The 16,517-nt window shown below is 35.4% G+C and overlaps 1 protein-coding gene and 1 pseudogene across 1 annotated transcript; one reads left to right on the top strand and one right to left on the bottom strand.

The window, feature by feature from the left end:
• Nucleotides 1–6,920: 6,920 nt before the first annotated feature.
• On the top strand, nucleotides 6,921–8,029 carry LOC120127198 (EID1-like F-box protein 3). Its single transcript, XM_039145170.1, has one exon. The coding sequence runs from the start codon at nucleotides 6,950–6,952 to the stop codon at nucleotides 7,847–7,849; it is 900 nt and encodes a 299-aa protein (XP_039001101.1). The 5' UTR covers nucleotides 6,921–6,949; the 3' UTR covers nucleotides 7,850–8,029.
• A 281-nt stretch (nucleotides 8,030–8,310) lies between these two features.
• On the bottom strand, nucleotides 8,311–15,775 carry LOC120127203 (annotated as a pseudogene).
• Nucleotides 15,776–16,517: the final 742 nt, after the last annotated feature.

Raw genomic sequence — 16,517 nt, forward strand, 5'->3', positions numbered from 1 at the left:
TTAATAATATGAAAATTACCAGTCTGCAACTTTGTTTTGTGGTGGCCTTCCAAAACTGTACGACTCTACAAAAAACTTTATCCACAATGGCTAAATCCAGTTGAACTGGAATACATACCATACATACTACTTACATTATACCAAGGCAAGCAATGTTATATCAAAGACAAAAACTGTCGACTGAATTTATCTCGGTTGATATCGTTAATGTACACATTATTTCTACCTACTAAAAGAAATAACAATCTCCCCTCTTTATTGAGGTGTGGTTTCTGTTTGTAAACTATACATATCATCCAAAACTCGCAGATTACTGAGAAATGGTGATTTTCCCAAAACCCCAACGACTAATATAATCATTCATTCATGCCAACAGAGGAGCAACATGGTGCATCTCCAAATGATATAAAGCCTTGCCCTCTGCTCTCTAATTTGCTTCGAACACCTTTGCCATGACAGCCTCTTGAAAATCCTCATCGAAGACGAGCGTTCTGCCATATAGCAGAAATGAATTAAGAGGAAAAGCAGCACCTGAAGACTTCCTTCTTTGGTAATAAGTGCAAGTAGTTTCAAGTTTTTTATAGAAAGGAAAGCAGTTGGAGATTATGTGGTAGGTGACAATGGCACCCCTGGTTGTGTCTTTGGCGTTGGCAGGCACCCACTGGTTTTTTCAGTGAAGAAGACAAAGGGCAAAGCGGGGTGTTATTTGTCCGCTTGCCAAACTAATCTTGAAAATGACTTGCCAATGACATCAGCTTCTCGTCTGATGGAAGAAGGGTCATTCATCTGTGTCTCCCTTGCATTATCCCGTCATTCATGCACTTGTTACAATCATCTGTGCTCCTGTGTCTTTAAGGGATGAATGTTCTCAGTGTGTGGTTTTGTTCTTTTTCGTAGGAGATTTTTCCTTTTAACGAATTTGAAGATTTTGGACCCCAACATGTTTGATATCCTAATTTGGGATATTTGTGTTTAACTAGTCTCCAGATTTTATCTTTTCTACTTTATATACAATCATGGTGGATCGGGAAGAATAATTCACACAACTCTACCAGCGTCACAAGTGTGAAACGTGACTATTAAAATAGTTCCAAGAAATGTCCTATATGCATTAGGACATTAGTTCAAATTCCATTTAACACGGTCTTTAGTTTCTCTTGATTCTTCAAACACACATATACTCTGATTTTGCGAACCTTCTCACTAGAAATCAAGAGATGAAACTCAATTCATATATATATTTCAATCGACTTACCAAACGAATGAAAATTCACAAACTCTTTTCGAATAAATCTATAGAGATATCAATATTTTCTAGTTTAGAAGACACAAGGAAATGTTAGGTATTAATTATTCAAGTAATTGCAACTAATTTTGGGTTTTATATTAATTTTAAAAATGATTTATAACTAGAAATGAGAAAAATGAAATTACATTTTAATTGTTAATTGTTAATTGTTAAATCGGTGGGACGAAAAATCATAACAAAATATTAAAATAAATAAAAGGGCATCAAATATCAATAATTTGTTGGTTACTAAAGTTTTCTTCCCCTTATTATTATTGTTGTTGTTAAGGGTGGTGAGCTAAGGTCATACCATACACGAATAAATTACAAACAAAATGGGCATCATTGAAGAAATATTAAAAGCAAAGTGTCATTAATTTTTTTTGACAAAACACCTTTTCTTTTATGTATTTTAGTTATATACCTAACACATAATAATATGATTATAAATACAGGACAATAGGAAAATCTAATATATTATTTAATATTTGAATTTAGTTTTATAGTTTAAATTTATATTTATATATATTTGTTTAGATCATTATCTAAATTTAATTTCTGAGTTTAAATTCATATTTATACATTTTTTTTAAATTGTCATCTAAATTAAACTTTTTCAAATATTTTGACATATTTTATAACAATAGCATCAGATGAATATGTCCAAATTCGTTCTTCAAGCCAATTTTTTTTATAATTAACTTAAGGTGATTATAAGGTAGTATATGTTATAAAGATTATCAATTATTTGACAATGAAAGTTCAAACACCCTTTGTAGTCTCTGATGCTCGAATATGGAGTCTCTAGGGATAACAACCATCCCTTTAACCACTAAGATAACTTAGTTCGTGATATTAATATGAACAAGAAGTGATATAAATATCAATTTAAACCATATGGCTAAATTTAATTATTAACTTAGACCATAAAATTCAAATATTAAATCATATATTAACTCATTAATGATATCAATACATTAATATATTAAATCAATATAGCTTGAATTAAATCACATACATATTATTTTAAATGAAATTATAATGAATAAAATTCTATGAATGAGAAATTAATAACCATATTAGATGGTTTATTAGAATCGTGGTGTGAACAATGCATAAGTTAGTTAGTATTAATAATTTCTTAATCCAAAGGGCAGGTGGCTGATGAGTCAATGCCACTACCAAGTTGAAATTCGTTTTATTTCTTTGTTTTGTATGAAAGTGTTAATCAATATTATCCTGAGATTATGCATTATTCCTATTAGTTTAATTCGGATTATATACCTAATTAATCGTCAAATTGTAGATGGAGGTGACAACAGAGTACCAACATGACTCAGCCTATCATAAATTTGCCCATCAACGAGATATTATAGCACATTATACGTTTAATGGATGCATTTTAAGTTGAGTCATAAATAACGCATCTGTTTTTCTAATATTGTTCTTAACTATAATGTTAAAATCAACTCCAATGGTTTATCTCTTTTAGCAAGATTTTTTTTACTTCTCTCACTCTCTTTTTTAGCTATCATTAGCCACTTTTATTATTTATCTTTATGATTGACGTCGATACTAATTTTAGTGATGATTGTCAACCGTTGATGTTCATTGTCTTTTCTTTATTTTATTACATAGTATTTTATTTTTTTTAATAACTCTATATTTATGACATGTTTTTATTTGCCCTTATGACGCATTTTCTTCTCTTTTGACATTTTTTGGTCAATTAACTGTTGTTTTTCTTTATCTTTTTTTTCTTCTCATTGTTAGATTTGACATCGCCACGACTGATCAATACGACACCTATTTGTTATCATGATGATTTCCCCTCCTTTGGACCCTCATATTGAATTTGGATACGTGATTTGCATTCGTGGATAGTTTTCTCACGTCGTTCGACTCATATTTACGGTTTATCGGTGGTCTTTCAATAGTTTGGTCCCCTTTTGTGGTTTGTTTGCCAATGCAGTCAGGTCCGTTCGTATCTATATTTTGTTCGAGTTTATTTGGTTAGGTTTTTTTAACATTTTCCTTGTATGTCCATTTTTTTAGTGATTATAGGTAGGGACAGAGCCAAAATTAAATATTGACAGAGGTCGAAATATTAGACTATTTAAAAAAATAGAAATAATTATTAGGTATTTAAACTCGAAATTCAACCTGAACAAACGAACTTAGTGATTAAGGGGATTGTTGTTATCCTTGAGGTCCCGAGTTCAAGTACTGCGTATGTAGGGGTATGAGCGTTCATTGTAAAATAGTTGAAAGTAATTGTACATATACTACCTTGTATTAACTTTAAATTTATAATAAAAAAACTCAAAAAATCACGAGACAACTTATAATTTGTCTAATATTTAAACTTACAAATTGTAATTAGACTAAAAATTTGAGAATACATACTTATCATTCTTTAGTTTGACCACTACTTGATTAAATATTTAATAAATTTTTACTTTTAAATTTAAATATATTTTTTTACATAAACCAAAATATTATTAAACCAAAATTATATCGAATATACAAATATTAACAGGAGTCGGGGCCACTTGGGCTTTAAAGGAGCTTCGTGCCTGATTATAGGATAATATTCTTATTATTTGTTTAATTTACTATTGTAGTTGTAAATCTTCATTATAATTTGAATATTTTATATTTTTAATAAAACTATCGACTTCTATAAAAAATTACGGTGTTGAAATAATAAAATTTTATTAATTTTAAAACTATACATATTAAATATTTTAATTTCTACATTAGAATTTTTGATTTCGAATATGGTTTGCATACGATTTGTATGGGATGAAATTAGACCAAGTCTGAACCCATTAAACTTTACTTCGGTGATAAAGAGAGTATTACTTTTTTTTATATATAGATTTTGAGTTGTAATAGTTATGTCTGTAAAGTGTATGTACGTCGTCAATAATTAAAGAAGTCTTAATATATACTATATTATAATAACTCAGACTAATTAAAAAAATCGACAAAGTTTTGATCCCAGTGGGCCGAGGCATGCCACGTTTGTGATTTGTATTAAACTAGGTAGCATTACACGGCCTGCCCAAACATGGACTTGAAAACCCTGATGCTCTCTGTTGAAATGCAGCGTGGACCGCCCCCACCCAGCTCTGCCTTTTGTTTTCCCGACAACCAAACAATGCTAAAAGCAAGCGTGCACTTGTAACCGAACACAACGTTCAATGAATGTATGATAAATATAAAATTCTTTTTAAATATCTATAACAAATTAACAACCCATTCAACAGTCTCCTAGTCTATGTGGTGGTAGTGATGGTGCGTCAAGATATCCTAAGATGGTGGTCCATATTCGAGTTTACAGTTGCCACGTGTCCCGACATGAAATCGGCACTACCGTGGGCGATACGGCCTCCACCAAATCCCAGATGTTGTCTCCATCCTCCGTACTACTCTTATCGACACAAAGGTCTGCTTCTGGTTTTGGGATTAAACGCGTCTCCTCATTTATTTAATACGCTTTTATTACTTAATCTTTTACCTTTGAATTTTCAACACTCTCGTTGAGACAACTACAGCGTTGATGAAAGAAATTGATATGCAAAAAATGGAAGGAAATTTCATTTTCTGATTGCGAGTTGAAAAATTTCTTCAACCATATACTTCTGTCAAACTTATATCATGACTAGGGAGAATCCGATTAGTATTGGGAAATTTTCTTAAAGGTCCTCGTGCTATGAATTTTCTATGAATTTAATCCATTTATTATAATTTCATCATTTTTTATTTATTTAACTTTTTGAAATGTTTGTTTGCAGTCTTCAAACTATTATTTTTTTTTGTTAATTTCGTTAAATAATTTTACATATACACTTTGACATTTTGTATAATTTGATAAAAATACACATTCTAAAAAAATAATATAGAAAATATGTAGTATTTATATTATTGTAAAAGAAAAAAAATACAATATGCCGCATCAAAGCATGCTAAAAACCACAAATCATTTGACAAAAGTATCCCCAAATAATTTAAGATTAAAAATACATGTTTCAAATAGTAAAGGTCTAAAGAATTAATCATTGTAAAAAGGAATAAATCTGCCAAAATGCATAATAAAGGAACTTTCATAATTTTTATTTTTTAAAATATATAATGACAAATTTAACACAAACATTTACATAATTCTCTTCGATAGAAGTATATGGCACCAAACAAACATTTACATAATTGTTAGTTGAGATATTTTCTAAATTATATATAATTTTAAACCTTTTAAAAAGAGTGGACCCTAAATAGAAATGTTAAGTAAAACTATAAAATTTTAACGGTGTTAAAGTGATAATTTATATAACAATTCATATATACTTCATTTTGATATATAATAATATATCTTATTAATGAATAATTTTGAAATATAAAATATTTAAAATTAAAAAAAATAATATAACCATATGTAAACAATCATCAATCAAATCAATATAGTTAAGAATCTAATATTCTAGTTAATAATTTTGTTTAAAATTACTGGACTTTTTCTATAGAAGATTGAAAGCTAAATTTGATATATATATATATATATATAATTTTTAATACTAAATTTGTCATTATTAAATAATTGTTGTTGTTCAATCATTAGAGTACAGACGCAGTCGATAAATTAAAGTGAGCCAACACAAATATCGGGAATATAATATAGATTTCGGTATCTGATTGTCAATTTGATGTAAAGCAAAAGATTTTGCCGTTTCAATATCCATTGCATTATATTGTGAAGTTGGCACGTGGCAACCTTTCAATGACTTTCAACCCAATTCCAAACTACAAAGACAATCATTTAATAAACAATTCATTCACTATCATAATTATATAATCACATTTTATTAAATGAAAATATTTTAGTAATTAAACTTATGATATAATATATATACTACTCATTTATTTAAAGTTATGTATATATTAAAATTTTGAAACATTAACAATTAAAAAGATTTTATTCACTTTCGATGATTTGAGTTCAGATAATATAATTGTATAATTTATATAGATATGTGAGTCTAAATCTCAATATTTTTTAAAAAATATGTAAATTCATTAAATGGTAATGAATAAGTTTATAATTCCTATCCTAATTCCTAATATCTCGTATAACGCTATCCTATTTCCTATCCAGTACAACTCATTACTTTTGGTTGTTACCTCTTTCAAACCTTTTTGTTTTCTTCGCCATAACACTTGTTATCTCCACATAATTCCACGTGTATCGACACCACTCGTGCTCAGCTAAGTTCAATTTCTTATCCCCTTAAAAATTAAACTAAGACGCTGTTCCCGCACTCGTCTTCCATTAAACACGTGGAGTTCTCCAGATATTTTCGAGCCACGAAAAAGATATTTCGTATTTCGCGATCTCACGACACGTAGCGCGGCTGACGATAGATTCTCCATCACGGCTCTTGGTCGCAAGGGTTTATGAACACGCGTCCTCCCTTTATCCAATTCTCACGCACCACGTGTTATAAGAATCTAGAGCAGTAAACCATGCGTTTAGTACAAGACACGTGTCCCTTTGTTTTGAGATTCGGACATCTGGTATTTAGCCATTTAGGAGCGTTAGCGTCGCAGTCTGGATCGGTCTAGTTTCTTGTGTTCTTTTATGCCCCCTCCAAATAATGAGTCATGAGTGCCACTCAGAGACGCAGACTTAATGAAGAATTCGAGTCCGATGACTCGGCGATACTAAACGAGCGAATACTCCTACTTGTCTTTGAGTCGATAAAATGGGATTTACAGGTCCTTTGTTTAGTTTCTTCAGTGAACCACAACCTTCGAGCTATAGCAAAGCGGATACTATGGCGAAAGCTCTGCGTGTATCGAGCGCCGCGCATGGTTGCAGCATTGGCAAACGGTGCCCCCAACGGAAGAATTGGTGGCGGATGGGATGCTCTCGCGAAGCTCATGTTTTTCTGCTGCGGATGTGAGTCTACTCATCATTTCAAGGTGAGTCGGCCTAATCCGGGTCATTTCACCCCAGCTTCTCGGTTTTCCAAGACTTCGGGTCGGAGCTTCTTGGCGAAGAAGTGTCGGGGTGATTTGTTGTTCATAAGTGATCCCTGCGAGCACCCAATGGGAGTTGAAGAAGACCATTTGGGGATATATCGAGGGGTATTTCGGGGATTCATGAGATCCAAGACGAGAGCTTGCATGATCAGACGGCAAGTAGCGTTCGACGAGCTGGTGAGGTGTCCTTATTGCGGGACTCGTGTCTGGAGCATGACGGCGGCTCGGCTCGTTCCCAAGAGCGCGGCCAGACGGCTCGGCTCGGGCGACCGACGGGTGGAGTATTTCGTTTGTGTGAACGGGCACTTGCATGGGGCTTGCTGGCTCATACCTCTGTCAGATGAAGATATTTGCGACGATGTGGAGGAAGACGACGACGGAGGCGATGATGATTTGAGTGAAGAAGATCTGGACGGAGATAATGAGATCGGCGGTGACACGTGTAGCCATCAGACGGTGACAAACGGAAGCACGAGTTCGTTAGGGGAAGATGTTTTAGGAGGTGAATCCATCGATTAATTGCTACTATTTGCTAAACTTGTAAGAGAGAGAAGTGGATCAGATTGTTGGTCTCCGTGATTTTTCTGTCTTTTTTGTATTGCAAAATATGACGTGTCGACGAGGTATTGCGCCACGCGGCTTTGGTCATCCTTTTAGAAAATAGAAACTGATTGTTGGGAATCGAAAATTGATGATGTGGAGAAATTGAGACTTGCGTCTTTTTACCCAAAACTATTGCTGACGTGGATTTCATATTTAGTATAGTATGAACAAGAGCAGCCAATTATTAGTTCATACTCGTTCATTTTTTTTCATATAGACATTTAAACATAATTTAATGAAATCTAATATACTTTAATAAAATAATTTAAGCATATAATGGAGCAAAGAAATAAAATGTTATAGACCAAATTAAAAACAGGAGTTCTCAAGCCTTGGTATGTCTCTTCAATTCCAGTCTGAACACATTTTATTGATCTTTACCTGCAAGAAGGGAGTTCAAGCTCCGATTTCAATAAACAATTCGGCAGCTGCACTCATGGCTCCGACACAGCCTAGTCCGAGCAAAGCCATAGCCAGTTCTTCCTTGTTCCACCGCATCAATCCGTAGCTCAGCCTTTTCAAGACATCAGCATCGACATCCAAAACCCACTTCTGGGTGCAACCTACCATCAAGCTAACAAACCAGACTATGTATGAACGCGAAGTAGCGTAATTACATCCGAGCGATATTTTACCATCTACTGCACTTGCAAGAAATTCCAAGTGTGATCCCAGGACCTTTGATCGTCGTTTCGATGCTAGTGAGGCCGAGTCCACACCCCATGCAAATGTACCACAAAGCACTACAAAGTAAGCAAGTGCATAACCCTCCAGCATGGCAGCTATGCCTTCAGGTTCCCCGCGATCATGGTCTGGTGAGTGGGATGATATAAACGAAGGTAGTGTTTCTTTGATGAGTGATTGGACCAAGCTTAATCCACCGGAGAGCCAAACCAATGAAGCCCCAAGCGATGCAGCGAGTTTGACATGTTCCATTGCTGCACCGAGAGAAACTTGTCCATATAAAAGTCCAAACTTTGTTGTTTTCAATTTCTGCCTAGAGAACACACTACTGGCAATATCTCTTACAGAAGACATTAACAGAGAGACGATTTCTTCTGTCATAAACATGATATCTCTGATTGATCGATGCACTCGTAAGTAAAGAATCCCTGGGGAGACCGGAGACATTCCCCCAGAGAAATGAGAGCCGAATACATGGCCCAGGAGTGCTCCCACACCACCGTTGCTGTAAATGGAGGAGGGGCTTAATCCAAGAGTAGAAGTGAAGCAACTCTTAAGACGCTGAACTACAGCATCGCTACTGTGGTGGAAGACTGTACGAGAAGCGGAGAACACAAGGAAATCGTTCCAACGCTTAACCTTCTGAGCCCACAGCGAGGCTATGATGGGCATGCAAGGCCAGGGGCAACCTTCAGCCAGGGAACTCAATGCTGGGCCAATTAATACAAGGAAACGTTCAGAGGCTTTTTCGAGTTTATATGTTATGGTGAGACTAACAAGGGCAGCCAAGGGCAGAGGAAGCATAGCCGGAGAGCTCCCCCTGAGAGCAATAAAAAGGAAAAAGGAAAGATTGAGACAAAACACTAGATAACATATTGACCAAATCATAAAATTCCCTACAAAAGCTTTTCTTTCCATTTTTTCTTCTTCTGAATTACATAGAATTAAAGATACAGATAAGTTGTTCAGTGGTCAGTGTAGCTGCAAGCAACATCTACTTCAAAAAGTTACTTCTGATTCTGGAAATGCAGCTCAATAGACAATCATCTTTACCTGCAAACATAAACTTGGGAAGTGGTCACAAATATAATGGTACAAGATGATACCTATGGTAAGGCTTGGGACATCAACACCAGTGGCAGCTATAACCTTTTTAATTTGCTGCTCCACGGTGGATAAATTTGCTGCTGGACTTGGCCAATCTGATCCATTCATTCAGCAGAAAGATAGCTGACAATGGTCGCCAGAGTTGCTGGTAGGAAATCGGCAAGATCTTTGAGTCCTGTGGTAGAGGATCAATTAAAAAATCACATTGACTCCAACAGATCAGGAAGAAGCATCTATTAGTCACTTCCTCAGAAAGCTCTGCTGTACTATTTCCCCTAGTTTATGGTATACCGATATTTTTTCACGTATATGCTTGCTTTTATTAACGAAAAAGAAAGAGGACCAACCTGTGGCCAGATCACGAGGCGATAGTCTTCCATGGGCACAGGCTGTCAGAGCTGCATCAAGCACATATGGAGTGGCTTCCAGGATATCCCATGCAGGCACTTGTCTTAAAGACACGTCCTCAGGTCCAGATGTAGAAGAACTATTACATCCAGAAGCCGCAGAAGCTGCAGATTGACCTCCCCTGCTTATCTTTCTGAACATCATATTAAGGAGTGCATCGACAATCTGATGAACGGTGGTCCTTGTACAAGTTCTGACAGGGTAGAAGCAATACATTTTTGATGCTGACGGTACCAGCCTTCAACTTGGGAAAGGAATCCATAAATATGAGTTCCAAAGAGAAATTTAAAATTTTTCACAGCCTTTTAAGTTTCAAACGATCCTTGGGGAATTTTCCAAAATCTGATACTTTGGAGTTTCGAACCAATAACAGATATTCTGGAGTTCGTTGGGATCCCACCGGTGTTCCATCTCCCATCACATGTTCCAGAGGTGGATGATCAAACCTCCATAATCTCAGTAGAAGTGTAAATGCATTGGTGAATACTGCATGACTAGTCAGCTCTTCCCCTGTTTGGAAGAGTCCATGAAATATCGGGAGAAGTTGTCCCGTAAACCTCGCAAAGGGGAATCAACATACCAGCAAGTATTGAAACCTGAAAAAAACATCAAATAACATTAGTGCATGGCGTATGGTCAAAAACTGATAAGATTTCACTATGGAATTCCCATCTCTCATTTATGTGGAATTCGAAAGAGAAGAATCTTTCAACAAACTTGTATAAAAACTAGCTCCATTGATATTTTTTCATTTCATATGGCACACAAGAATATTCGCATACAAGCATGGATCATTTAAAAAATCCTACCATGCCATGTAAAGAGAAGATCTGGACACAATCTACCGATGATATTCCAACAAGAACATTAAAAAATGGAGCATAACTGATCAAATAGCTCTCACTCCCAGAATAGTCCGAAGGAACTGGCAGTGACAACAAACTTGTAATGAAGAGAATGACATGTTCCTACAAACAAGCAAGACCGAAATAAAGCAGTAATTCGTACGAATAGAAGAAAATTTAGAAGGGGGAAAATCTGAAGCATTCAAGAATTGCAGTGACAATGTCGACAGTAATGCACCCTGTAGGAAGTAACCTTCCATCAAATTATCTGTATATTCCAACCACGAACTAGAGATGCCCCACAAAGAACGCTGGCAGCATATATCTTCTCATCATCTGAACTTTTGGTTGCTTTCTCTATCTCCACTAAGCTTCCATCAAATCCATGAGTTCAAATTCAGTTATACAGAAAATGCTACTACTATGAAGATGAAACAAATTGTCCCTAAGCCACCTTACAACTAACCTCAATTGTAACTGGAACTAATTAACTTCAAGATGAAAAAAGTAATGATAACGTGGGCAGTAATTTGGAGAAAAAAATATTAAATCTAAATCCTATACGACCAACTCATGAGCTGTATATAAAAATAATAAGGTAGAATGTTACAGTTGACTTGTTGACATCTTTTTTCCATCGAATTTATGAGCTCCTGAATTGAGATCTTTAACTATTATAGTAAAATAAAATAGATCGCAGTCAACTCGTACAAACAAGCAATAAATATAAACATTGTGAAAACGGAAAACCAAAAGCACGAGCAAATAAATTAAAACAAATCAGTGAAGGCAAAAGGCATTCTGGTAAAATCGAAGCAACTGTACAAGGAACTTAACGAACAAGGAATATCAAATATGAAAATTCTTAAAAAACCATGCATTTCCTTTCAGATACTAGACATGATAAAGAATAATAGACCGATCTATTCTATGAATTTTTATGCTCACTGTTATTCAGAAAAGAAGTGGATGACAACTCTTTTAGGAATAACAGAACCAGAGTTCAGAGTTTGATGTTTGAGTCAAAAAACCCATCTTAGTAAAGAAAAAGTTTCCCGAACTACACACCCGAGCAACCCTGCCACACCGTTTAGTAAAGCAAAGGGAAATATATATATAAAGGGATATGTGTTGCAGTATACCTGGAAGCTGGAGTTGCAATCAAAGCGTTTGTCAATGTCGGAGTTAGAGGGCATCCTTTCACCAGTGATGACCATAAGGAACACTACAGGGTATATTTACACATGCATTTACATAGCCAGGCCAGACATATGCGGATGTGTCCAGTAGATTTCTAGCAATATAAGCCTCGACGATCAGATGCCACATGTTTCCAGCTCCAAGGAATGCATAATATCACAAAATAAACCAAATTAAGGGAAACTTTTACTAGAAAATTGGAAAATTAAGGGAAAAAACAACTAAGAGAAGACGAGAATTTAGAACTATCTTAAGTGAATGAACAAGAAAAAAACATTTACTAGAAAAGAAATCTGATTTATAAAGAGGGGAGTGAGAGATTCATGATAATAGTGTTCTACCAGTATAGTTCAGTCAGGAAAATCAACCAGATCAAATAATCAAAGCCTCCTATATGGTTGAATTTTATAAAGGACATACTTGAGGGGAAATTCACGAAATTTAAATATGATAAAAGAGTAGCAAGCATTATGCCTCTTGCGCTCACTAGGAGTCTCCACTAAAGTTGACTCATGCATGAACACATCTCAGAACGGCCATAATGGATTGGTAAGTTTCATATATTGAAGAAGAGGATAGGGTCACTTACAACAATTCAAGGGCATGTCATTAATGTTCATGCACTCGTAGTATCCATTACCAACTGTGAAACCAGAAATAAACATGATTGCTTTGGCAGCAGCTTGATCAGCTGCCGAACGAACTGATTGAGGAGGAGTCAATAACGCCTCAAAATCATTCAACATCTGTAAGCTGGAAATTAAATCCTTACAACATCTCCCAGGGGCTTGTTTCTCTTTTGTTTGGTTGGTTTGGCTGCAATCACTTTCATCAATGAATTCACATTCCTCTTCCTCTACAATATTAGTCATCACAAGCGGAGTAATAGGTAATAACATGCACAAGCAGGTGTCAAGGCGAGGTATGGGACCCTCACTAATGTCTCTTTCCTATGAAGCAATAAAATAGAAAGGAAAGGATGATCAGTTTAGACACATGAAAATGTTGGAAAAAGATTATTGGAGTATATGTGTTCTACTTCTATATCATTATTTATGGGCTTCTCCGAAACAGAAGTCGGCCTTTGACAAACCAAACAGCACCTATGATGAACTAATCATTTCTTGATACCATTTTCTTCTAATAGACAGCATTATTTTCATATTCCAGTAGTTCCAGCAATAGGTGTATTACCTACTTGGTTACAACAAATCAAGTTTAATTCCCTCACAAATAGGCATGTGAACAGGGTGAAACATATAACCAAATTTCAAGTGGCATTTAAAGCAGAAAAGTTGTAATCCATAGACGTAGAAACGTAGGTAAACAAGAGCTCAGTCAAGTTAACACAAATTGTTACACTTTGAACAAGCCTCAAAGCTGAAATCCATAGACCTAGAAACGTATCCTGCCATGTTGTACCATTGACAGCCTGTAAGGCCTTCACTAAGCCTGCAAGAATGACTCTGCCTAAGTAAAATGAACAAGGAACTAGTACCTTCTCTGCTTCATATAAAGCACTAAAATGAGCATATGAAAACCGTTGATAAGTACCAATAAGTCTTTCGGTAGCACCAGTTACAGCCACTTGTGACCCATCCATAGCATCCTCAAGAAACAGGTCAATAGGAAGCCAATGTGCAGAAGGATTAGTTCCATGACACCGACCAGATGCATGTGTTAGAGACCTGGAGCCTATGACAAGATTAAACTCTTGTTGTGATAACGTCTTACATTTCCTAGACTGAACTTTATGTGTATCAGATGTGAGCTGCAAAAGGGCCTCTGGAGTTGTATGTTTCGAATTCCTCAATATCACCGAGTTAGCTGAAAGAACTCTTAATTGCTGAATGAAAGCTTCCCAATGTGATGGTCTAAGAAGAGTATTGGAATATGTGTTAGTCAAATCTTACACCATTAACTCAGAATATTGTCAGAATCCAGACGAAGTTCAATAAATCAAATTCTTGCACCAAATTATAGCATTACATATAAAGTGAAAAACCACCATATGAACAGCTTCTTTTTCTTTCTCATTTCTGTCCTAATCATTGGATATATTTAGCACCATAATGCCTCAAAAAGAAGAAGAAGAATAACAAATATAAGTTCTTACATGTTTCTTTGTGCCAATAAAAGAATCCTTGAAGTTACTTTATTTTGCAGAAAATCCCCAATAATCTCAATAGCCATCAAATTATTTCCTTTACACAGCACATCATGTTGCTCATTTCTCTTTCCATTGAAGTTATCAGCATTATCTATTTCCATGTCTTGAGTTACAATAGGCCATATTGATCTCGTTTCTGGAGTAAGTTCCAGTAACCCTTCATCATCCAATGATGCATCAAGTAGTTGCCATACGATTGAAAAAATAAATTCAACCAGAAGCAGACCCGGTTCAGATGCTTGATCGCCAAATATCTGGGAAAGATCAAGACATCATCTATTGATTTCATAATCCTGTAATTTCACCAGAAACATGCATTAAAATTTATTACTATTGCAGTCGCTTAACCAAGAGTCCCTGGAAAGTTATGAAGTGATACATTGGCAAAGAAGAAAAGTTCATACAATCAGATCCAACCATTTTCATAAAATAGCAGTTAAAATTTTGAAGACTTTAACACATATTCTACTTCCACGAAGAAAACGGGGTAGCTGAAATTGAAGCATACTTTTGATAATTTGGTTTTCTGATTTGATATTCAAGTGAAAAGGCATGTCTCCTAATCAGTTCCATGTAAAGCCGATATGCTGCAGGGTGAAACTTACGATTTGGAATGACCCTGCCATGCACGTCAAGCGTAATGAGTTTCAGTAGAATAAATATCACGTAGTTAATACTTCAAAGGCCACAATCTAAATTAGCACACCCTATACTCCCCCTGAGGAAGAAATCCGTAACATACATGCATGATGCTTAAACATACATACATAGAATATGTCAATATCCAACGGCACTTATATTATTTGTACGACGGCAAAGGATACTTCAAGCAACGTGGTCATCAAATATAATAAACCCTGTTATCATTATGTATGTATAAAACAAATCAAGGAAATGGACCTGGTAGAGAGAAGGGCGAGAACGAGCAGAGGAGGAACGAATTTGACAGTCATGGCCTTCTCTAGGAACTTCCACGCCATAGGCACGTTATTATCCCAGCATATTTGGGACACAAGGAGGTGAGCCATGTCAATTGAAGGCAAAGAAATCCCAGCCGAGTTAAGGCTAGAACCGAGCTGAACTACCCATAGAAGTGGGTCACTGTTCTTGTCCTGAGCAGACTTAGTGTACTCCAGTACCGAGTCCCAGACGAGACCCTTCGCCTCTATAGACACCTCCATGCCGGCCGTCACTGCAGTCGCAACCGGAATGTGGTGGCGCAGTGGACAATGATTTTACAGAGTACTTACAGTGGACTGACTCAGTGGAGTAGAAAGCTGAGTCCAGCACCCGTCATTGTTGTTTGTTTTAAACATGGGTTTGGGACACCTGATTGAAACGGTTTTAAAAAAATGGGGGTTAAATGGAGAACAAAATGCTTCCTTTGGTCTCTTTCTTTCTTTCTTTCTTTCTTTCTTTCTCTTTTCAGATTCGGGGAGGATAAGTGTGAAATGGATTTGTGCTTGCTTTTTGCTTGATTAATCAAATTCTGGGGTTGCTTGCTTTTATTTTTCACGTGTTTTTGTGTTATTGGTTACTTTCTGTGATTATTTTAGAGTAATCATATGATTCTGCTTTTTGAAATCAATTAAAGTTGTCTTCCTTCTCCTACAATCAATTACAGAATGAGAATAAAATCTTCGGATTTTCTTTTTCTTGCAGTGGAATAAATATTAAAAAGAACAAATTTTTACTTGATGAGAATTAAAAACAGGGAGAATCAATTCTGGAATACATACACAAATATATGTGTGTGTGTGTTCATGATGAAGAACATTCCTGTTATGTTACTTTGTGAATGCAGCCCTGCATCTGTTTGATCGTAAATTGAGGTTTAAATACTGGTTTTCCATGGCAATAAAAAAGAACAAGTTCAAACTAGTTTGAAAAACCTTATGCTGCAAGCATTAACGTTGTATCTTCAAGAAATGAATGAAAAGCATAGTTGCCTTTGTTTTCTAATAGAAACTAGTGGCTATTATTATCCATGTCTAAATGAATTATGATCACTGATGAGTATTCAGAATAGTTAATATTTACTCGTTATTTCTTCGATTTTGTGAAGATATTGTTATTGATTTGGTTGTGTTATGCATATTTTCGTGCAAGTCCTTACTTTCTAGAATTAGTGTTAAAACGGGTGAATTCTGCATTTTTTTTATTATTTGGT

The sequence above is a fragment of the Hibiscus syriacus genome, unplaced genomic scaffold (genome assembly GCF_006381635.1).
Source record: "Hibiscus syriacus cultivar Baekdansim isolate YM2019G1 unplaced genomic scaffold, ASM638163v2 tig00110465_pilon, whole genome shotgun sequence".
NCBI lineage: Eukaryota > Viridiplantae > Streptophyta > Magnoliopsida > Malvales > Malvaceae > Hibiscus > Hibiscus syriacus.